Source organism: Manduca sexta, chromosome 26 (genome assembly GCF_014839805.1).
Source record: "Manduca sexta isolate Smith_Timp_Sample1 chromosome 26, JHU_Msex_v1.0, whole genome shotgun sequence".
Classification (NCBI taxonomy): domain Eukaryota; kingdom Metazoa; phylum Arthropoda; class Insecta; order Lepidoptera; family Sphingidae; genus Manduca; species Manduca sexta.
Genome location: NC_051140.1, coordinates 17,439,213 through 17,464,645, shown reverse-complemented (window position 1 = coordinate 17,464,645; position 25,433 = coordinate 17,439,213). Strand labels below are relative to the sequence as shown.

Sequence of the window (25,433 nt, the reverse complement as noted above, 5' to 3'; positions counted from 1 at the left end):
ATACCTCAATTCTGGGAATCATTCACTTCTGCATTGTCATGTTTAGTATTCAGTAAAGTGGAAAGAGAATTAATGATATCAGCTGCAGACCTGAGTGGTGTGGTACGTGTGGTGTACACATTTCATGAGTAGAGGTGTATTACTACTTTTATCTGTATTTGTTTCTTCGTATGCATTATTTGATTCTTTCGCAACTAATTGGTTTTTCATAATAGCTTAACAAATAAAAAGAAGAAACTTAACAAAAGATGTTAAATTAATTAAATACATTTCGAAAACATGACCGCATTACGAAACGAAAGCGACTAGATTACTCACAAGGCTTTATCATTGGAATATGCCGGCGGATAATAAATAAATAGCAATATTAGGTCTTTCAATTTCATTTCGCTATCCTGTTTTGGTCAACCACTTAGCCCGTGTCATATTTATGTTTGTTTATGAAGCATTTTTTGTTAGTCCACGCCATGTTTTGCTTATCTTGGGTGTAATTTGTAACTGGTACAATCTGATATAAAACATACTTGGCTAACTTGATCATAAACACTTTCACAATGTATTTAAAAAACTAAAGCTGCTATTTAACTTTGGTTTTACGATAAGGCCGGATGATTTAACTTTAGTATATATTTTAATGTTTATTTTTATTAGATGAAAGGAGTGTTGATATCATCCAAGTTTCATCACGATTCTTTGGCGCAAATTGCGGTGATAATTAGAAAGCTTGCTCAGTATTTATTATGTTTGGATGATTATAAGTTATAAAAAGGAATTGATATTTTATATATTGATCGTTTGTTGATTTACAATCGTCTGTTTGACATTAAACATACAAAATAACCACAAAATTGCACCATAATGTCACATAATTATACACCATCGGTTGAACATGAAAATACAACCTTTAAATACTGATGGTTATTCATCACTTCTGCGTATAGCCCACCTGAAATCGATCGTAAAAACGAGGCCACCGAGGCACGGAGTCACTGGTCACGCGACGTATGACGTAACACCTGCATCAGACCTGAATGTGATTAGCCACCGGCCGGTAAAGCTCTCCGTGCTAAACCTAATTGTGTCTGAACATTGTGCAATCTACAACAGTCCCATGATGTTGACTCGTAAATCGACCGTTTTATGCGCTATATAACTGAACTGAACAATAATTTCCTTTGCAACAAAGTTCTGAATTTAAATAACAGTGGCAAATTCCGTATTACACCGCATTCTTAAAGTGAAGGGAAACTGCATTCATTTGATTTGATTTCCATGAAATAAAGTTAACACATCGCTGCTTGAATTCAAAACTACCACAAATGAAAATTATACTTTTTTACAGGAGAGCTAATTAAAGAAAAAAAAATCATTTTATCTAATTATTTGTTATTTTATAAAACATATAGTATGAATATAATATATACTTAGACGCGTATTTTTAAGCTGCATTAAATGTTTTAAGTGCTTTTGTGATCTACTGAATGCTAGAGGAGATATAAGCATATAAGTTACTTTTGAATATAAAAAAAATGTAATCAAAAAATAATTATATTTATCATGCTTCTGTATAAAATCTTTAAGAACTGCAATAAAAGTCACCATGCAATATAATAGAATAACTAAAATGCTATCTAAAACTTAAAACCAATCAAAGTTTTCCTCAAATTAACAAATAAAAAACTTCGAAAGTGTTGTAAAATAATCAATAAATATTTTTAAGTTCTATTCAAACAATGTAAACATAAAAAAAATGTATAAAATTGGCCAAGCTAATTATCAAAAGTAACGAAAGATTTTTAAAACTTACCATAAGACAAAAACTTTACAAATATCAAGAAAATATTTAAAACTTTTAAACAAAATTCTTTACCATTATGCTGTAACTTCTAAATCAACAATATTATTATTAAAACGTTATCTTATTACCATAATAGTATATTAAATGCAATTAGGAACACATAATATGGTAGAGGTAAACACGGTACAAATACTTTTATACTAATATAGCTTCGAGAGAATATTATTATACTATACAAATAGGATCAATCCAAGAAGAAGATGAATAAAGTTAAAAATTAATTATCTATTTCAACTGTACCTAAAACGTACGTACGTAATTCGCGAATGGGACAGATTAAAGCACACCAACAATATATTTTTTTTATTAATAGAAATTATCAAATAAAAACATAATCTAATAAATGTGTTTAATGTTTTATATCCCCTCTACTATAGAAACACATTACTAAGTGTTAAGCTTGTCGAACGAAATAGGAAGAGATTTGACAGTAACCACAATCAATAAAGAAGCTCGGGGGGAACATGATCAATTGACCATATAAACGTTACCAACCGCAAACTGATATAATGAGATAATTCTAACATTTGCTTTACTCTTCCTACCATGGCAACCATTTAGATTTCTCGATTAACCCACTAGAGTGAACTTCCTTAATTCCATTAAATTTGATTTATTATGTTTCGACGTTTTGTTGTTACATCTATCAGCACGTTCTAAATCAGATATCTTGTTTGTAAAATATTTGTGATATCTCACGAGTTTGTATGTAAAATTATCGGGAAGCAATTTTTGGTTATGTTTCATAAATATTTTATTATTTTAGTGGTCCCTAGTAACTTGTAGTCAGATAGAGAAATTGGTAGTTATTTAGTAATACTATTAAAATCCACTTTATTAATTTTCTACATACCATGTGCAAAATATTTATAAATATAGTTTGGTATATAAAATAAAAAACTAGTAAATCGATTAAGGTATATAGACAGCAGCTGCATACTTCGCGTGTAAGCATCTTTTTTTAAGCGTGCATAACTTAGCAGTAAAGTCTGTTTTCTAGGCCCCTTAGATTATCTGCTTCTATTTTTAAAACCTTAATTACGACAACCTTTCTGTTACGCTGGCCATTAATTATATGCTTTATATTGAAAGACAGAAGATATCAATTAATATGACAAAATGATGCGTTTAATAACGAAGGTAGAAGTAAATATCTATTTAAAAATAAACTGAATTTAAGGAAAGTCTCTATCCCGCACGTTATTTTGACAGTGCGTAACAAGCACGTAACACAACGCATCATGTTTAGGACTATAGAAATTTGGCTTACAAAATACCATTCCACGCAAATTTCTCGAAGATAACATGACACGGCCGCGTTACGCGTTTACACTATCATACAGAATAAGGGCCCAGTTGTAGTATACTCGGTTACTAATTAGTTCGATGATTGCTAACAATTAACGCAGAATATAAATTCCATCGAGCAATAACCGCCTTGCAATTACGGTCATTCAATCATTTCAATCTAAAGTTGTGAACACGAAAGTCCGGTCAGTATTACCATATTTAAACATCGTAGCTCTTATATCTAATTATTAGTTCGGATAATGATGTTCGGTTATCAATATAACCTCATCTGTTCGGATGGAAGCTATCATTACCCAGATCGCATCACCTGCCATGAGATAAACAACTCGTTTACAATTTCACGCGTGCGTTTTTCCTATTTTATCCTTTCCAAGCTAGGATTGTACAAGAATTTTATCCATTATGTAAGAAATAATAAATAACGTAGTTGGATAAATGCTTCCTTATTCAATAATTGGTATATATTATACAAATAATACATTGGATTATGTTCCTGCTATGACAGGTAACAGTGAAAATTTATAGTTACAAAACCAGTATCAGGATTGTAAACATTACTTTTGAAGTAATAAAGATGGATGATATTAAACGTGGAATAAATAATAACTTCAATATGTTTGATTTAAAGTTGAAATTAGAGGTATTTAATACGCATAATGGTAATTAAAATAATTTATCTGAGACTTATTGTACAGTTCTGCATGATCAATGCACGCACATAATTTACCCGTGAACAAATATATCATAACAAACCGCCATAGAAGCGGTTTACTCACAATTGAAATATAAGTCAAGAAACAAAATAAACGATACCCATATTTGATTACCAACGCAACCAACTTTATAGACGACATAAACTCTCGTGTCCCAGTTTCAGAGCCGAGCAGGTTGTCTATTCATGATAAAACAACATCAGAGTCTGTATTGAAACTAATTACAAGTGAAATCGAAAGCTACCCGTCATTATCGCTTCGTAAAAGTGAGAAACAAAAACTTGGCAGCACTCTTGTCTTCTAAACACATTGGAGTAAACTATAGATTTTCTCGAATGCAAAGTATTCGTCTGTTCAATCACCGATGGTACTTTCCACACACTGTCACCATTAATTCGTTCATAATGATGTGCCATTAGCAAGAGTGAGTCCGATGATGCATTACTCTCGCGCCAATTTATATTTAAATCTATTTTGTTGGTATAATAGAGATCATTGTGAAAAGCCTGATTTGGATGTAGCGTAAGATCCGTTTTTGATAGCCACTATTGTGTTTTTATGTAATACAGTTTAAGGTGTTGTGTTGCATTGAAATTGCAAACAGACGTTCAAGTCAGGTATTACTACAAAGGTAATCATTCTCAAGTAATACGTTTATACTTATTTTATTGCATCCGAAATCGTAGAAACGTCATTTGTCATGACGATTGTTGACTTTCAAGCGCCAATACAGCTATTTTGCTTATCAGAAAATATTTATGACACGAACTCAGTAACGAATTATCTGAAGTGAATTTTCCAATTTGTATTATTCGATTTGTTGGGAACGCATCACTCGCCTTTCGTCAGAGAGCCGTTATTGAAAATGAGATTTATTATAGCCCCAGATTACAGTTTTAAATATTTACGTGTGCCAAATTGCAGTTGAGAGAAAAATATTCGATTTTCATTCAGCAAATCATACACATTATTAGGTCATCCATTCAGTTCATTCATATCGTTTCGAGGCAGTCCATCATTCAAATTGCTTCCATATATAATTGAACAGTTGCCAACAAACATGATTTATTCAACGGGAGATGTTCATTCAACTTGCTCCTTACCGAGTTGTAGTAAACACATTGTTGAAACTACCGACGCCATCTATCTTTCGAACTGATTCCTACAAATGGGATTTTGATACAATACTGTCTGAACAAATATTTACATTGTGTTTAAAGCCCTTTAGGTTTCCTAAATATAACTGTTGCTTTTGAAATGGAATGGAAATGTGGAATATGTGAGACCCTACCAAAATAAGGATCTACTCCTCAAATCCGATTAGCGAATATTGCATAACGTTAAGCATCACCTCTATCTTATAACAGAAGTAATTCCACTCATAACATTCAAAAAACAAGACGTCCATTGATGCTTGCTGGTGCACGTCAACTTTAGTCTTTAGTTGTTAATCTTTAACTTCAAAAACATCCAACACACAAACTAACAAAATTCACGAGCAACAGAATACGCCTTAAAATCGAAACACTACCTTGCAAAATACACAAGGCAGTTATACTTTAGATGGATTCCAGAAGACCCACCACCTAGAAAGTATACCATATGGATTAATTAGACTTGTGGGTCTATGGAACCATGCGTCCGGTCAATCACAGCCTAGAACTAAACAAATATGGCAACCCGCATCTGATACGGATACCCTTTTTACTTTTACGAATGAATTAAAAAGTAAATAGAATGCATAAAGGTCACTGTGAATGTGGGAAGAAAAAAAGTTGGCGAAGCGTGAACAGTGTTGTGTTAGAGAGTTCTGATTTAATAAAGTATAGTTGTTGCTCTCGGTTCCGCCCGCCTGGTAGATTTTCTTTAATTAAAGTGTCATTGAGAAGGTTTATGGTATTTCTTTAATATGTCAAACCAGAAGAGGTCTATTTCTGTGCCAAATTCATCCAAATCTGTTCAGGCGTTTTCGCGTTTACTTAAACAAATGTTCAAAATATCTTCGTGAGCTTTGGCACTTATAATATTAGTAACATTCTGTGTACACCGCTAATTTCACATGGTTTGGTTTTTTGTTTATAAGATTCAAACTTTTGGTGAAGATTTTTCGAATATTTTTCAAGAACAAAACTCGCGTACGAATTCAGATTTTTGAATGAAAGCAAACCGTGACAATGTGTGTTTTAATAACAATATGATCTTACTTTTAACTCTATTTGTAAATCGGGGTTATTTCACACGCACAAAAGTAATAAATTTAGGTGTATTAAGAGATGTCGACTCTCCCTTTTATAAAACTACTTTACGCATACATGCTTTAATGGCATTAATTCACGCACACTATTGACGCTATTTTTGGCAACGTGTATCCAGTTGTTATGTAATAGTAAAACTAAAATGTTCAACATTACAGTTGATTTTCTCTTTCTTTAAAAAAATGTAAGGGTTTTTCAATCCATTTCTAGCATCACAGCAACTCTAAACAACTAGCATAGCTATACCCTTACCGGAGATATGCGGTGTCAATATCAGAGTTCTTCTGATGCATTAAAGTTCAGTTCTCAATAAACTACCACGTGAGCACTTAATTATGAAACTAATTGATTCGATTGAAGAACCATAATCGGATGGCGATGACAAGGAATGAAGAGCCAAGATTGATTGAAAGGGGTTTCCGCTGTACTTTCCACTGATCTGGTTGCGTACATCCTAGCTAGTGCTATTATTTATGCTGTTTATAGAACTTTAATTGCAGGATGTCAAGGTTTAAATTTGTGTGATTGGTTCTAGAGTAGTTTGTTTGTTTACTGTACGGGTGGGCTGTAATCTAAGCCTAAGTGTTAATTATAAATACTAAGTAAACAAATATGTGACTGGATACGCAGGATTCTGCGAAATTAATTGTAAGTAAATAACATATCAGAGAACTGCAGAGCTTTCAAAGGCGTTACATGGCCGAGGTACTTTGTTTTCAATAATATAAACAATATTTAGGTCTTCAAATGTATAAATATTATTCATAAATAATTTTCTAATTAATTATAACAGCTGTTGACCAATATAACCGTACAAATACATTTGGTTTAAGTGTGTTATGAATGAAGAAAAAACAGATACACACCTTCCAATGTATTCAAATAAAATATTTGGCACGATTATGACAAAAATGTGTGAATAATCGTTTACAAATCGATTACGACCATCACGAATAATCGGTCAAATATCTCGGATCGATCATTTCAATTTAATTTACGTTTTTGTGGATGCCGACCGTGGCCCGACGAACGGACGTGCCCATATTTCGCTCGTTTTTCACCGTTACCTTAGTTTCCTAAAACAAATCGGCGGAGTCACGAATGGTCGTGTGACCGCTTTGACCTTTCCGAGGTCTCTCCTTCACAGTTCATGCAAAAATAGTTCAATGTCACTTTATCAGGAACTCGGAGATTGTTTAATGTGACATTTGATTTTAGACTCAAGAGCGTGCTATGATTAATTTCGCTCTAGACGTTTTAAGAAGAGTGGCATCATATAATAACAGGATCTTCCATTAATAATAACGAAATATTTTCATTAATAATCATAGAGGGTTTACATATTCAAATGTTAATAATAACTGTGACCATGTCTTAATCATCGTTGTCCCCTTTAACTACAACTGTTGTTTTGATATAACATAGAAGAGGTATAAGGAAAATTTAATCAGTAAATCATTGACAAATATTGCATAATAATGTGGAATATATGTAACAAATTTATTCCGAGATTCTCTTTGAGCAGCTGCCACGTTTCAAACTATTTCTGCCACAAAATATCATAGTGATCCAGTTTAAAGGACGTTGAAACTAGTAATACGATTGGGCATCATGAGATCAAAAATATAATGTCTCAAGAGACGAACCAGTTCGAAGCACGATTTGCTATGGAAGTTCAGGATAATAATGCTACTAATTATTACCGGTCGTGATGTTGATCATCAAGCGATCGCCTCTTCATTACTTAGTTGTACGTGAAATAGTTTACAGTCTTAGATTCCAGTGGAAGATGTGAAAAGGTCCACGCAAGCTATTCATCTCTATGAGTCGTTTTATTTGTGAATAGACTTCATGGGCTCTTCAGTTTTCATCCCCTTGAGGTCGTTTTAAAGCAAGCTTACGTAAAAGTGTAACAAGTCTAAGAAGGGACCCTATGAAGTTTCCTTACAATAAAAATAGGTCTCTTTAGCACGTTCTTTGGACTATTCTATGTTTTAAATTGCAACACCAACTTATTAAATTTAACAGTTAATTAAATTAACGAAAATAATTTGCGAGATTATGAAAACAGCACACTGAATTATCTTCACTAACGAATATCATAAATTACAGGACGTGTCTCACTAATGCTGATATTCAAAACGTTTCCAAGAATTCTAGTAGTTAACCTACTTATGTCTCCTTATATAATCCTCTGGAGTTAAATTTACCTGCCACATACCGTAGCAGAGGTCAGCCACTGAGGCAATGCAGTACGGAATCAGGCCACTGCAGAACTGTCCCACATACACCTTTTTTGTTTTCATCGCCATCATCAAGGGAATTTGGTCTTTGTGCCGGCGGGACTTCAAAGCTTTCGCGAAATTTCCCTTTACAGGCTGGTGATTTAAAATAGTTTGTCGATGTGCCAAGGCGATGGATTCATGGAAACGCATTAACATGACCCGATCTATAGCTTGTTGAACTTTTAGTGCCGTTTGGAAATTTGAAATTCTATGCGATAAGTAAATCGCTTGTGCCCGAAATCATTTGTAAATATAATCCAAACAATTTAATACTGTTTACATTTTAATATCATGAAACAAATCATTTTTGCCAGGTTCAAAACAAGCATTATGTCGCAGAGTAACAAACGCAATGCAGTGCCATGCGCTTCTCACTAAAAGTTTTAAGACGTTGGAACTCCTTTGTAATTTTATTAGCATTTAAAAAAGTTCTCAGTATTAGAAGAGGCTCGTGTCCAGTAGTTGGACAGTATATTATAATACTAGGCTAGTTTAATCACTTAAAAAAACACAGCTTTGTCTAGTTTTAAACTCTTGAAGTTCCTAATGCTTCTTTTATAATTTCAGATCAATACTCCATAAATACAAAGTAATTCTTTAAAATTTCAATAATCTATACAGTTGTCGTTCTTGGTGGGGCGAGTTTTTCAACTCTAGTTTAGACAAGTGACCTGAAAATCACCGGCCAGCAAGTTATTGGACGCGTGTGTGAATCAGGTCGACAATTTAATGAGTTCATCACGTGACCCGTGCCACTACATTAAACCGACTAATGGGGGTTGTTATTTAGTTAAAATATTATTATCGTAAGTAGTTTGGAATGGGCGGTATATTTAACCGACAACCAAGACTAATAGTTTATTTTAAATAATTTTAATATTGTAATAAATTATTTGTCAAGGTACGTTTAGAGAATATGAAAACAATTGAAATTATGTTAGTGAACAAAATGAACAAACTATCTGATCACAACCAATCACTCTTTGATAGTTAAACAACATCAATATTGTCAATTCTATATAGAAAAACCCAGATAACTATTGACTGACTAAATCGAACCCAGGATCTTTCGACCCACAGCCCATATTCACCAACTATACCTAGAGGATTTATTATATTAAATCAATGACTTCGTATGAAAATCTACTTACCGCCACATATAACGTCAGCGAGGTTTGTCTGCACGCACTGGTGCGTCACAGCGCCGTCTCTGACCGTGGTGATCTCTCCATACAGGTGGTGCAGGGCTTCCTGGTCCGACATCAGGATGGTGCGGGGCGAGGGGCAGTCATCATCGATGCCGTTCTGGTGGTGTCTTGAGGACGAGCGCGACCGCGAGCGACGGCGCCTGGCAACAATAAGGATAGGTTGTCCATTAAGGAATTGGCTTTAGTAAGGTCAATGTATGCTTATGATAACGGCTTCGTTTTGGTACAATGTCTAGGTATACCCTGACCAGGAAAATAAAAAACCTGCTTTAGGAGCGCGCCTTTTTCCATGTTAGTATAAACAAATTTGTTCCACATTTAACACAACATGACGAGGATCTTTATTTACCTGGTCAGGCTATAAAGATTTGTGATCCTCGAACGCTAGGTATAGGCTGATAATTTAATGTCACCTTATATAAACAAGTAACATAAGTGTGTTTGCGTTGCAAACAAAAGAAATACATTAAAACTGTTTGCAACAGAAACTTGCCCACGTATAACCAAAAAAATCAAAGTAGGCCCGGTTTCTTTTGAACAGAAAGACAATGCAACAAGTAATTGCGCTTAGCCGTTACGTAACTTTGCAAAAAACGCTTGATTTGGACGCGTTAGGTCACAGTGATTCATAGCCGGACCTCGAACTCACATGTCCAGAATAAGTGATTTTTTAATAGCACAGCGTAGCTGTAGTTTTAAATTCGTTCGCAGACCGAGTTGGCTCAATTAGGGTGATACAGTTCACAGAAAACTGTAAATTAACGTCGATGCCGCTTTTCGGGAGGTTATTGAGAAAATTTACTAAAAAATTTAACCAATCCCTATTTTTCAGAAAAGTGAGCAGTGTTCATAACATATTAGAATGATGTTTATGATACTTATACTATGATTACATCATGTTTATAAGTTTCAATGGGGTAATTTGAATACCTGATCACATTCAGAAAATTCTGACACTAAGAGCAAGCTAGGGTCCCTGAATGTTTTGAGTTACTCCATACAGTGATTTGAATTTTCTCTATAAAAAGATTAAATTAAAATTCAATTAGAAAGACAGAATGTTGTAAACGCATAAGTAATGCCCTTTTGCCGCCCTTGGATGCTCATTAAAAATTGTTTTTGTTCCCAATTCGTTCGCTAATGATGTTGCATGTGATTCAGTAGCATTCGCGAAATCATAAATTGATTCGACCTCATGCATTTTGAAATGCTATTTACGTTAATTGAAAAGCTTTGAGATGGGTGTATGAAGATAATGAGTGGTTTGCCAATATTTTGAAACATAATTATCAGTTATAATACCTAAAGGATTTAATAGTTTATTTCGAAATCAATGAAATTAATACTATAATTATTATCATTTAAACGATATATTGACGAAGATTGTTGATTGCGAATTTTGGGATCACTTCCAAAACCAAAATTATTTTATATACATATCATTGATTTCTGTTTCCATTGGTGTTTAGACGTTAATTTATATCATTATATAGTAAAATATTACGTTTTTATAATCATGTACAATTATATTGAAGAGATTGAATAAAAAAAAATAGCTAAGTAATAAAAAATTGCAAATGTATTTTAGAGGATTTCCTGTATTTTTACTTCAAAATATATTTTATTTTTTCATCACTTCGTAAAAAAAAGACTGACTAATTTGTATCCTCGGCATCGACGACACTGATCTAAACGAGATGTGCTATTCTAAGATGATAATCGAGCATTAATTGCCCATTTTATCGCCAATATAATTAGATAAGTAAAAATACTCATTACAATTCCGAAACTTCCACATATTGAAAGATGACAATAACCAAGACCTTTATGCTTCATCTTTATGATAATATTCATAAAGTTCAGTTTAAATCAAGATAAAACATCAGTACGCAGTGCGCGTTCGGTTTGCACATGTCCAAACCCGGTGTTTGGCGACATCTCGAAATGGTGATGTGAGTCATCACCATAAATATTAAACGCGCGAGGTGTGAACACACTTGTTCAAGATCACCGCGGAATATGGATTATTTGTTTTAATAATGAATGAAGCGCGCACGTCAGTGGCATAATAACTGGCAGTTAGCGCACATGTGATGTTAATTCGTGGGGTTTGATACTAATCAGAGCGAGGTGATGTGAAATAAACTTCTCATGGACTTAATGAATCATAGCCAGTATCGTTTGGGGAATGAAACGTATACCCTTTTCTAGGTCTACTAAAATGCTTGATTATTGATCCACTATTTTTAACCCATCTACTTTTATTCCAACAAATCCCCACGGTAAGACAACCGCGCAGACGTCTCGGGTCGGACAAAGTGGAATATCACTGACTAGGCACTCTTTACTGATACTGATTTGATTGTTAGCATCTTACATCATTGTCGTGGATTGTGTCCAATAAATGACTCGGGCGTGTTACATGAATAAATTATAGTTAATAATTTAGATGTATTACAACGTTTTTCTACTCCTAAGAAGGTAGGCAAAAGTGTGATTTTCTGTATGGATACAACCTCAGGAGCACTATTTTATCCATAATAAACTAAATTGACCCGATGTGGCGACAGACTCTTCCCTATAGGACGGACCACATAAGAAGAAAAGTGGGTTAATTAATTAACTAATTAATTAACTGCCTAAAATAATTAATTAACTGCGTAAAATGTCTTTGTTACATGTCTCACATGCTTTTTTTTATAATAATGACATTTCTATAGTTCTAATTTGACATAATCATATCATATCTTAATGAAATGTAATTTTTGAAAGACGACCACCCGATCATGTTGTGTTTGCCTGTTCAATATCACTATTTTTTTTCTTTTCTCATGATTGAAAACTATGATTGTAAATGTAGGCGAATGCACGCTGTACGCCGTTATTTAAGTATGAATCTATGTTCTCTTTTATTTGCTATCGCTAATTTTATTTTATGCCGCTCCAGGTTTAGTCGATTGGATTTTATCTTATCCCATGTTAACGGTGATGTGCGTGCATTAGCTTATATAACTATTGTGACTATGTACAAGAAAGACTTGGAAAAAATACAAAAGAAGTACTGAACCATTGACGACAAAAAAAAAAGCCCGGAGTTTCTTTCTGCCTTTCTTCTTCGGGTAGTCATAACTTAGGTAGCTAGTGAAAGGCTGGTAGGTTAGCTAGGTTAGGGCTCATATCCTCGCCGGTGAGAAACGCGACGCGTTACCCTTCTATTTCCCCCTACTTGCCAGCCCGAGCTGGTTACTTCGGTTTGTACCTAGTCTTTTGTATAAACTTTATCCCTAATTTAAAATCTCCATAGTTATATAAGTGATTTTAATAGTTGTTTAGAAATAATAATTATTCTTATTCTTTGTTTTGACGTATCATAAGGGTCCCTAGTTGCACCTCTGTTTATCCCTTCGGGGCTAAAGTCGTGACGTATGTTTGTAGAAACTGAATTGTACTTACTCTGGTGTCACGATAAAGAATCCCCTGGATGTCTGGTAGATCTTCCTCTCCTGCATCAGCTGGGCGAGCGTGTCGTACACTACTTCTTGTGATGGCGTCTGCATCGAAGGGAACTTCGACGTGAGTGATGTTCTTATGCTCTCTAGCGTTGCCGATTGCCCCTGCAAGGAATAGCGTATCTTTAGTAGTAGGAAATTGAATTACTTTTATACTTAATCGTTATTCGTGGTCAAACAAAAATTTTAATTAATAAATATATTTTTTTAAAAGGATTTAGTTCAATGAATTTTAAATGTACCTGATGAATATCGAGATGAAAGTAGTAAGGGCTTGTATTTCTATATTGAAGTTACGATATTGACCAAGTAATTCAACCTTAAATTATAACAATCATTCAAGTACATATAATTTGAATAATAAACAGTGTATTTTTTGCCAATTAAGGAGATTATGATCAACCTCCACACTCGATCAATTTACAAATTTTCAATTATTTTAATTAATTTAATGAGGTGTGTAAGTATTTTGTGTTAAATATATTTTTTATTTAAACCGCTAACCGTACATTACAATATGCTTTTTGTAGAACTTACGGACAAAATAACAATTCCAAGAACCTAAATTTTGCACTCTAACTTTTGAAATCTACATGGATTATAACTATTGATAATGTAATAATAAAATTTAAATTAATATGTTGAGTAACATTATCATTTGCATGAAACCTTTTGTAAATCTCTGAAAGGAATCCGTTGCAATCTATATGAATCTCAAGTCCATTTCGAATCAAACCAATTTCGAAAGATCAAATACTTCACAACAGAAGTGAGGCACAAAGGCTTTTGATACATCGATCAATCACTCAGAAATAAACATTAGGCAAATGCTTACAAAATATGCAATCAATCAGTATAATCTAGATCTCTCTGAATGAGAAGAAGTGACCTTCGATACGTGACATTGACAATCCAATACGATAACAATCGTTTTAAACATTTACGTAATAAAGGGTGATTTACTGATTACGTAACTCGTGGGAACGGATTTGAAGGCGAAAAAGATAAAACTGCCCAATTTGTTATTCAACTGGTTAAATCTTGTGTTTTATTATCTTAGTATTTCGTTAAAAAAACTCTTATTTTCTACGTCAGCTGGTGTAAATCCAGAGAGGCAACGAAATAGTAACACAGCCCAGCATAATTCCAGCGAAGGTTGAGAAATGAAGAATCTGTTTGAAGATATATCTACATAATACATTATAATACTTACGATGTCGCTTAGCTAGGAAAGATAATCTAAACTTTAGTTTTCATAACACTAAGATTTAAGGTTAGCGGATATGACTTGAGTCTTTAGTTTTAACCAATCCACGCTATCACGACGTGACCTTTCATTCGCCGACTTAATGAGTCAACATTCAATACCGGACTACCCTTTCCGATTCCGCGTTTGTCAACCGTATTGGGCATGTATAAATGTCAGTTTCGGATGTGCATGCTACATTTCATGGTTTCCTTTACTGGCCGACCGTAATAGGTGAACTTCCATTATGGACCATATCATACTTGGTGTTATGACTTAAATTCATTTGTAAATTGTGTTGGCGTTTACTTTAAAAATGATATAGATATTATTAACTAATAATTGCGCGTGAGTGTAGTTCCTTTCTTGAAAGAGTGGCAAATCTTTTAAAATAAATATGCATAGAAGTCTAGTTTCATATGGTATTTTCACCTAGAACATAAATAAAAAACCGTTGAATAAGATATTTAGCAGTTTTATACACGTATTTGTTGATTTCTATTAATCTAAATTCAAATGTTTATATCATAATTTCCATAATAATAATAAAATTTCAAAACAGGCAATAATCATAAAAATTATTAACGTAATCAAATTAGATACCGAAATGGAATGCCACCAGCTCCAATAAACAAAAGGTGCCTAACAAGGACCTAAACTAGATCATGCGAAGTAGTACAATAATAAAATTATCTTATCTACACCGCATATTTGAGCTGGTTAGTGTAAAACTAGACTTGTTACAAGCACTAAGGCGGTGCCCAATTATTCAGCTTATTTTAAAACAAATACACCATTCATTAGAAACGGAATGACGAATGGGACAGCGGTTTTCTTTTGCAATAGTAATCGATAACAGGTTGATGAATGAGTTTGTTAACTGCATAATATTTAGGAATTTAAAAATAGAATTGCGGTGTGATGTTGGTACTATTTGTGGCCAGTAATTATTCATTTATTTATTAAGCATTATGGAGTTTAACACTTAATGCTTTGAGGTTAAGCGCAGTGTAGATGAATTACTTTGTAAATCAAAGTACTTTAATGTTGCATTCACAACAGTCGAAACGTTTTCAATCCGGCATGCGAATTTCAACACTTCACCAAGGTGTATACAAATAGTGATAAAAAATATTTTTTTGTACAGCCATATCTCTTAAGGACATTGGTAGAAGTATAAACAATTATTTATATTTCAACAACCATAACTTCTTCGACATTCATTGAAATAATCCATTCAAAAGAGGTGTTTAACCTCCAAAATAATTTAACTATTTTTACTATCGCCACCTCCACAGATTTCATCAAACGAACAGCTCCTTAATACAGAATTTATGTCCTAATAGAGACAACGCTTAATCGGCCCACAAAGGCATTTGAGTACCAACTTTTACGCATAAATTTATACCAACATTACACAACTGAATCGCATTAATATCTGCCACATTCCTAATCCGAAGGTTGACTGCAGAACAATGTTATAGATCGGTAAATGATAAAACGAGATCCGATTTGCATTTGTATTTAGAGCGGAATCACATGCTGTATGGTAAGGATTTGAACTGGTGTCCTGATCGTAGTTAGTAAGTTAGTAACAATGGATGAGTAAGGCATGGTGATTTAGGCAAGACCTTGATGATTTCTTATGTTTACGCGAATGTTAAACATTGAAATTAAACAAATTTTCGGATTCTATCGCGGTTAACTATATTCTATAGCGAAACGTCGGGAGAAAAATAAAATACTTACCGCGATAGAAACCGAAAATTAGTTTAATTTCAAGACTTTGATATCAATAAATAACAATGATTTAAGATTCCTAGCTTTGGTTCCAATATGTATAACAAATACTTTCTTACACTACAGTCGGACGTAATTTGGGTTGAGGTGGAAGATGTTCACCTTCTAGCTTAGATTTTTCTCAACTTACTGAATTTATAAACGTAGGTAAATATTCTCGTAAGTTATCCATCAATGTATAAACAAAACGATCTCCCATTAAATTTAAATTATTTCTCGTAAAAAGACTATTGGTTAATAAAGCATTTTATAGTAAAGTAAAACAATTTTTTTCTGTAACTAAAACATCTCTTTACTATCTAAAACCTCAAGATTATTATGACTAACAAGTCGAAAGCAACCACTATTTGCCTTGTTACTTACGTATTTAACAAGACAGGGTATCAGGGCGACTAAGTTATGCCTGAACAAGCATTGTTAGATTTTCATTTACTCGATTGCGAAGTTTTGAAACTCTTTGGTGTTTGTCAGGAAGTGCTAATTTATTAGCCGCTGGCATAACTTGCAGATAAGGCCACTTTGGTTGGTATTAAACTAATGCAGGATAACTTGGCAACACTGGTGTGATTCCAGTGCAAATTATGCTGTCAAAATGGAAAACTCAATTTAAGAAACATCACCAAGGGCTCAATAAATTCGATAATTTGATTTGTTTTGCGTTATACAATTATTTAGAAAGGACAAGGGTATAGCAGAAACGAGATGTTAGAAATTGGATTTTCGACGCGATAAAGTTCCTGATTCATAAACATATTTGTTCCTTTGAGTTATACAATTAAACTTTTGTCAGAGTTAGTCCCGTGACCACGAAGGCTGCAAAATCTTCGAAACGTCAGGAGAAAATTATAATATAAAAACCGTATTTTAATGACTAATATATGCGTAAACATAAGAAATCAGTATGTATAACGTTATATTATAAGAACTATTACATTCTTTTACTTGAAATAATTAAATAAGATACAACAAGTTGCTCAAAGACTACTAATATTCTAAAATAGCTTTAATCATTTCAACAAAAACACCACAAACATTACCGCTTCATAATAATGAATTCTTAATAAATGGTTAAATAATTACTGCATTATTTTACTCCAACATAAAGTAATGCCTACACATAAATACCTCGGCTTGTGATTATAGGCGCCATGCAATGAAGATATTATGACGCGGCATTTACCGATAAATGGCGTGTCATCACGATAGAGCTCGGATCCGCATGCTCAACCACCACGAAATAGATCATAATTCATCGAGTTCAATATTAGCATTCCAATATTCAGGGATAGAGCTTTGAAGCGATTGGAAAACTTTACATTCTTTATTTAAAAAACTCCACTTTTTTAAATAATGCTCTCAAAATTTATTGCTAACCAATTTGGAAAAGATGGGTAAGAGTACATCACGAGGATAAGTCTACATCGAGGTAAAAAAGTAACTGTTCTTATCAGACACAACGTAATAAATAATCGTATATTGCATATACTGTGTGTTGGAATTAACAAGATACTAAACCTTATAATTATGCTTCTCATAAATAAAGAACAATTTAAAGAGACAAAATTGTCTAATTATTTCCTCATATTCGTGACACCTGACTGACAAACGCCCACAAGACCCATGTAGCAGGGGCAAGGTCCCATAACCCATATAGTATATTGACAAGTTCGTACACCCACGACCCTAAACTCAACTAAATCGGATCCAAACCGCCCAATGCAAATCAGTATTTAAAATTCCAGCCCACATCGGTGTAATCACACAGCATTCCATGTTGCCAGATATTACGCAAGCCGCTTGACAAATTAATCTGGTATTACTAGGGATTATGGACGGAGACAATAATAGCTATTTATGATGGCTGGTAATGAAACACTAATTATTGGGTACGTTTGTTTGTTTGGAATTATTGCACGACTTGAAAGTGTATTGTTTAAGTTGTAATGCAATTCAGATTTCTGAATTAAATCGTTTTAAATATAACCTATTTATTAAAACCAAGTCTAATCGATTGCAATATGGTTTAAAAGTTTTGTGTGAGAAATAATATGAAATAAAAAAAAAAGAATAATATTCCAGTATCACTTTTCAAGTTTCAAAGAATATTGAAAATAAAAAACAAATAATTTATTATTCATACAATAAAAAACTTATCAACAAATAACAGCCAGAAATAAAAACAAGAACGACATTCTAAAAACTTCAAAAATAACAACAACGAGAATACAGGAATAAAAAAATTTACAACCGAAAAGATCTGCCAAACAACGTACAGCACTGATGTTGCGATTCTGCGAACATGCATACAAATTAGTTTTGCAAAACTAAAAAATGTTCCATTACAATTTACGATGGAATTGACATCGAAGTTTTATTGAACTGACAGAAGGTAGTTTGCCTGGTCGCCTTTATACAGTTACAAGCGCTGTCTACAACTTTGCTTCACATTAGACATCCTACACCCCGAATAGACTCAACATGGTTATTATAATATAACCTAACCAAATGAAAATTCATAGAATTATCATAATACTGTAGAGAAATAAAAGTACTTCGTAACTTGAAAGTTTGTATGTAAAGCTTCGACTTTGGGACAACAGGTTTTGGACATCCTTGTTGGTTCTGCTTTATTACATGATTAACTAGATTATCTTATCGTTCTTACTGCTGTTTATCAAACAAGAAAATACATTTATAATTTAGGTAGATGTATGAAACCTAGATGGAAGAACGTTCATTTAACGTACATTCCAAATGAGTAATAAAAATTGACCGCCTTTGACTTACTGTCCTCTTGCTTACCGCGGCAGAATAGAAGTCTTCATGCTTTAGAGATAACTGCTATATTAAAAAGACATTCGAACAGGTGAAACTATAAATGATTTAATTATAAATTGTTAGACTACACTACTAAATAGTACCTCGATATGGGTTTTACGAGGTGACCTCACTACTTTGCTATTTTAAGGTGTGTTACAAAAACTATGAAAGCAGGAATGTATTAACAAGTTAGGACGTACAGATGAGTTTTGGTATAAAAAATAGTCAGTGTAAAAACTTTATACGTAACTTGATAAAATTATATGTTTACTGTTAGAATTTAGACGACTAAAGATTAGTGAAGAACATGATTTTTAAGTAATGTATTTTGCCTCTTTAATTTCAAAATTATTTTGCATATGAGGCAGAAAATTGATCACTTTAAACTTTGATTCATAACAAGACAAGAATCCATATCCCTAACGATTACTATGTAAGATCAGTCGCTTATCCACAGTAAGATCTAACTGTATAACCAAATACATGTAAAATTAGGTTTTAAGTAGCGGAGTGACGTTACTATTCTGTCACTCGAGCTGAATGTAAGGTTCTAGACGAGATCAAAACAAGTTGGCGAAGGTGTTTTTAATTCCACTTCATGGTCAAGTGATTATGATGTGATTCGTAATCAACAATGATATGTAAATCAGTCAATAATGACCTTCCCGAAGATAAGACTGATGTATTATGTATAACCATTTTGAATAGTTACGACGATGTTTTAGATCATGCCATATACTAAATAAATTAATGCACACAATATACTCTAAGGAGACAACTATATAGAATGCAATATAGGATAAAAAAATTAAAAGGAAACCCGAGTCAAAAAATATTTATACTAATTAAGATATCACAACATTTCACAAACTAGAAATAACAAATGGCGTTATCGAAAACCCGATCTTTTTTAGCCACCCGTCTGCAAGAATCCGAATTATATTTCGGAGAAAGTGCACATTTAACAATTGTTTTTGACCCGATTCACACAAACTATTGTTTCGCAAACACATTGGTCAATTAAGTGCAAATACTGAACTTAGTATGGGGCACTGATAGTATCGATGTGGCACGGAATAATTACTTCTAATCTAGTTATTTAGTCGGGTCATTATTTGGAAGATATTTCTTATTCCAAACAGCTTTCATCTTGACTAATGTTTGTGTCTAAAGATGCAGTATCGATAGGATTTTTCTTTTTTTTGTTTCTATTTGTAGTTCATGTCTTATTGCACTCGACTTATACAATTTCAACATACGAGCTTCTCCCGTTGTACCAACTTTGTTATTTGCTTAATATTACAAAACATCTTTTAGTTACTTACACTTATATAGAAAAACATTTTAATGCATAAGCACAATGTTGATGAATCCGTGGGTATGACTAATGCAAAATAAACCTTTTCAGCATCTACAGAATTCTCAAAATCCCTTACCTGGGACGTGAGGTCCATGATGCAATCACACAACGCCTCCGGGAGCGGCGTGAACTGCCCCTGGTATGCCGGCGTCACTATGCAGTCTTCGATGTCACCTGATGACAAAACATTTTATAATTAGAACATTCCGTGCATTCTATTGTAAGATTACGAAGGGGACAACCCTAAACGAGTTTTAATTTTTTGTACACAATGAAATCGCAATAAAAGTTTTTAAAGGAATTTAGTACGGGTTACTGCCTTTTGATTATTTTAGTACCTATATAAAAATGACTTTTTAAAGGAAACATTGAAATGAATATAGATATTTATAGATAATATAAAAACGCAATATAGCATTATCCGTTTTTACGCAAAAAAAATTAGTATACGGTTTCATCTAGTAACGCAATGTCAAAATTACATTTTAAATTCATTTTATTCCTGTTTCATATAAGCCTCGAATTTACCGATCCACAAAACCGTCAAGTTTGTAAACCGTGACATTTAGCGCTACAGCACTATGACCGGGATAAATCCGGAATACCGCAAATAAAAGGTATTGTCCACCGAACGTTAGCCGAGAGCTGGCGCCATAAATCCCGGCCAATAGCGCTGTCCCGGGAAACAACCCGACGCAGTTTGGAATGCGTCCAATTGCTGTGAGTTGGAGACTTTAGCGAGTTAATGAGCTGAATTTACCTGCATTTTGTGTGTGGGAGAAATCAACCATGATTTTATAATGTTTGATCTATTTTGTATATCAAAAAGTTGCCCTACTTACAAAATGTGTGAAACATAATTTATGTTTTCAAAAGATACTTATCAAAATATCTCGTTAAACATTATAATCCATTTCGAAAATCATTAATTTAGGACGGTAAAACTACAATTATTATTAGTTTTAATTTCATCGAACCATAGCTGTAACCAAAACAAATGCTGCTATTTTAATTAATTTTGATAGAGGATATATATTTTCAACTCAACATAAAAATAGAAATATAATAAATCAGCTCCAAACGCATACACTCCATATCTCGCACCGCACAAATTGTATGCAGATAAACAAACCCAGACATTGCGTATAAAAACGTCCACAGCCATGCAAGAGCTACAGAAAAACTTCAAAAAGTGTCATCAACTCGTTCGCCATTAATGACAAACAGAAGAACTCGCTGACTTTATCACTGTAATTTTATTAATTTAACTTTAGTTGGAAGCGTTCCAAGTTCCGCGATAGTTACATTTACAGCATTATTTAATTATTTTAATAAACTTAGGCTGCTCCGTGGTGTTAACTTGAAGAACTTTAACAAGTTTATGGAACAAGCCAACCGTGGAATTAAATGAATAAAATATTACAATTGCAGGTTTGTTTACGTCTTATTTTCGTATATCGAAAGGTCTGCTAGAAATGTACAGTTTTTATTGCTAAAATCTTGAGTCCTTATAAGAATTTATTTGGACTCGTTTAGGCGCTCGCCGCGAATGTATTATTTCCTTCTGAAGGAAGAAAATCCATTAACCCAAAACGTGAACTGTTTTAAAACCATAAAAAAAAAAAAAACAAATAAAGTAATACTACAAAGTAAACATGCATTCTTTTCGACATCGCAGTATAGATTACCAGACACGACATTAACCACAATGGATATGAAAATATTGCATTCCCCTCGAATCCGCAAACCCATACAATAAATTAAATTTTGAATGGAATCTTATCTGAAACGGCACAGGCGGGCGCCAGAGCCCAGTCTATTGTACTGAAACAATGGCACGAGTCTCGGTTTACTACATTAGTGTCGTTCAACGTTCACGTGCTAATATTCTAATTAATTTACAAATTTTCTTGTTTACATATATACAATGTTTCACTAATTATCTTAGGCTTTCAAACTGGTGTACAAGCGAGCTCATATAAACTCAAATTAATTAACAAAATTAGATGTAATATTTTACTTCGATTCATATAACAAAGCTAATAAAACGTGCCATCTACAATATATATTAAAATATGTAAAAAATGCAATTTGTTTTTTAATTAAACTGTGTCTTCCAGTAGATCAATTATCCGCCGAAAATCCTTTACTAAGACACATTTCCGCACTTAAAATGGAATAAAACAATCTTCCGCATTTCAACGTATTTTCTTTAGAAATTTCTCACTTTACTGCTATTATCGTGTCATTCTTAGAGCTGGGGTACAAAGGAGGAATGTTAATGGGTTATATAAAATCTAGCACTTAGTTAAGCAAGTACTGTCGAGTGAGGAAGTGCGGACATCTTGGCCAACGTCACACAAAATGGCGCGTGTCCATTGTCGGCCATTAAATCTTTTCATGCAGAAATGCGTTTCCTTCGCTAAGTGACAATTATAAATGTGTAAAATCCGCGTGTCAATCGTCTCTTATTAACAATTGTAAATGTCTAGACGTGTAAGAAAATATAAATAATTGGATATTTTAAAGACAAAGACTACTTAAAGTTTAAAGAAAAATACTATTTTTTTCGACATCGTATGCCTTATTTAAAGTTACTGGGCACAGGCGAGATGAATTAAAATTTAACATACAGTGAAGTTAAACTTTTTTTTTATTAAAATCTACTTATTGATTGCTTTTATTGCTTGCATTTTCTCTTTTTATAAAGGACCTGTGTGTTACAAGTGACTTATCTCAGACACGACAGTGATTACACTACAAAAAACAATCATCATTAATAAATGATGTCAATAAACAACTAACAACCAAAACACGATATAAACCTAATTGTAAATCCCAAAGGATTTAAATAAAATTATTAAGCATCATTAATAAGAAGCGAGGAAGCGCTTCAGAATGCCGTTCGCATTCACAGATTCCGCGATTACTTACGCCTATAAACTATGTTATGTAAGCTTCTTACATGTATGCAATAATCCTAATAACTCAAGTAAGTGTTGGTAATATGTTTGCATTACAAAAAATAGAATATGTAGCGCTTAGTATTTTAAAAGAATGGAAACAAATAGATGTTTAGTGAAGTCTGCTTATACAAATGTGAGTAATGGTGCAATCTTTTCGAAATCTTCATGCAGTGGTAGTATACTAGTCCATCTTGAGATCTAAATTCTATTCCCAAAAACTTTATGGCACAAACATAGAAACCGAAAATTAAAAGTCTTTTAACATTAGTACTCAATTATCGTATGTCCTTATGAATATAAACGCACGCAAATTGAACTTAAAAAACAAAGCATGACAACCATGGAAACAAACAAGAGCCTAAGTAATTTTAGCAAACTAATGACTCATTAAACAAGCTAAGCACTTAATTGTTTATTCAGTAAAGCAATACCTATAGAACCAGCAATATAGTCCGCCAATTACGGTACATTGTATCTAACCGTATATGGTTTTATTAGCATCCGATAACCTCAACTTTCGCTCATACTCCGTTACTGATCGCGAGCATTTCAGATTTCCTTTTATGATGCGATATCGATTCCATAGGTCACGAATTTTTGCAGTTAAATAATTTTATTAATACGATGGTAAAGTTGTGCAATAGGAAACAATGTAGTGTTGATGTCTTGGTTAACCGTGGTGTGAGATTTTTCACTACGGTGAATTGAGTAGCAACTCTTCAAACGCAACATGACCTGGAAAAGCTTAGATGACGTATACATGCTTAGATACACCATACTTTTAACCTTATTATAATCTTATAAATGACAACTAAACCACGGAAGTGTAAAACTACAAGAAGAAAAATACAGACAGACTCTAAAAGAATACAGACATGCGTGTGATTCACGCATGGAAGGTTTAAGTAACACATTCGCATTGGCGCAGCGGCCTGGAACAAAACCCAGTGGAACAAAAGACCTCACTCGGCTAACCTAAATATGGTCGACGTCTGAATGCAGGTGTCAAGAGATTGCTCGCGGCTAATGCGTTTTTATTTTACCTCTCTGGATTTTGTGGTTAATTTAAATCCCTTTGAGGGTGAAAAGCCATTAAGGCCATTTTAGTTTGCATTTTATTATGCTGTAATATTACAGCATAGTACTAAAATTAAAAGTACATGGATTAAACACGCAACTGGCTATGTTTAGGTGTAATACTGTTCGCCCAAATCCGGGTGGAGATTATACTTTGTTCCATTAGGACCTCATGTATCATTCTATTCTAAAATCTTATAATTGCATATCACACGCTACTTATGTAGGTATAATGTTTTTTAAAACCACCGTGACGGTCCTATCTTCTGAACAGAAGTAAATAAGTTGCATTAGAACCTAGAATTAAGTGGCTATATGTAATATTTATTACACATAGCAACTTGGTTCTAAAGCAACTTATTTCCTCAACTTACACAAAAAGTCATTTGACAGTGATGGGAAATTTCAACCTCTACCGTGTCAAGGACCATCCTACGACCATTAACCGAAAACTAGCAAATTCTGAGTCAAGTGTACACTTACGTTCATTTTAAGTGTTTCCAATTTGCAAGCGGTGCAATAAAGATGTGCGTGTGGGTGGGAATACCATTCGTCATTTGGAGTGCATCACGTGGGATGAACTTAGCCGGTCAAGGTTGGGAATCTAGTATAAAGGAAACCGATTGCTGCGCATTTGATTTTATCATAGAATATCAGATTATATCTAAAATGTTTGTTACATTACAATTGTATTTATTAATAATAAGCACTACATATTTCCATTTCAATGTCGTATTCCAAACTAAGTTCTCGTGACCCAAAGAGCTTAAAAGTAATCCTATTTTGTTAGGATTCCAAACAAACACCAGCTCCTTATTCTAACTCGTCCTCCGACGATCCCGTCAAAAAGTGAACGTCAAGACCTCGTAAATCGGCTGTTTCCATTTAAGACTGGGTGTTTTTGTTATCCGGTGCAATGAAGTCATTTATCGATCCATATAAGAGACCAAATATAAATTATAGTAACCACGTGGGTGGGTCATAAATACACAATATCATTGCCTACAGTTTTGCAGCCGAAAACA

At 33.5% G+C, this 25,433-nt stretch overlaps 1 protein-coding gene across 4 annotated transcripts in view; it reads right to left on the bottom strand.

Annotated features, from left to right (window-relative positions):
* The window catches only part of LOC115451827 (uncharacterized protein DDB_G0287625), a 178,534-nt gene that overhangs the window by 17,354 nt on the left and 135,747 nt on the right, over positions 1-25,433 (bottom strand). For all 4 annotated transcript variants that reach the window (XM_037443104.1, XM_037443106.1, XM_037443103.1 and 1 more), the window contains exons 4-6: positions 20,442-20,539; positions 13,084-13,244; positions 9,574-9,770 (exon numbers count right to left, since the gene is read on the bottom strand). In XM_037443104.1, the coding sequence (XP_037299001.1) occupies positions 9,574-9,770; positions 13,084-13,244; positions 20,442-20,539 (456 nt within the window). The remainder of the gene's footprint in view (positions 1-9,573; positions 9,771-13,083; positions 13,245-20,441; positions 20,540-25,433) is intronic.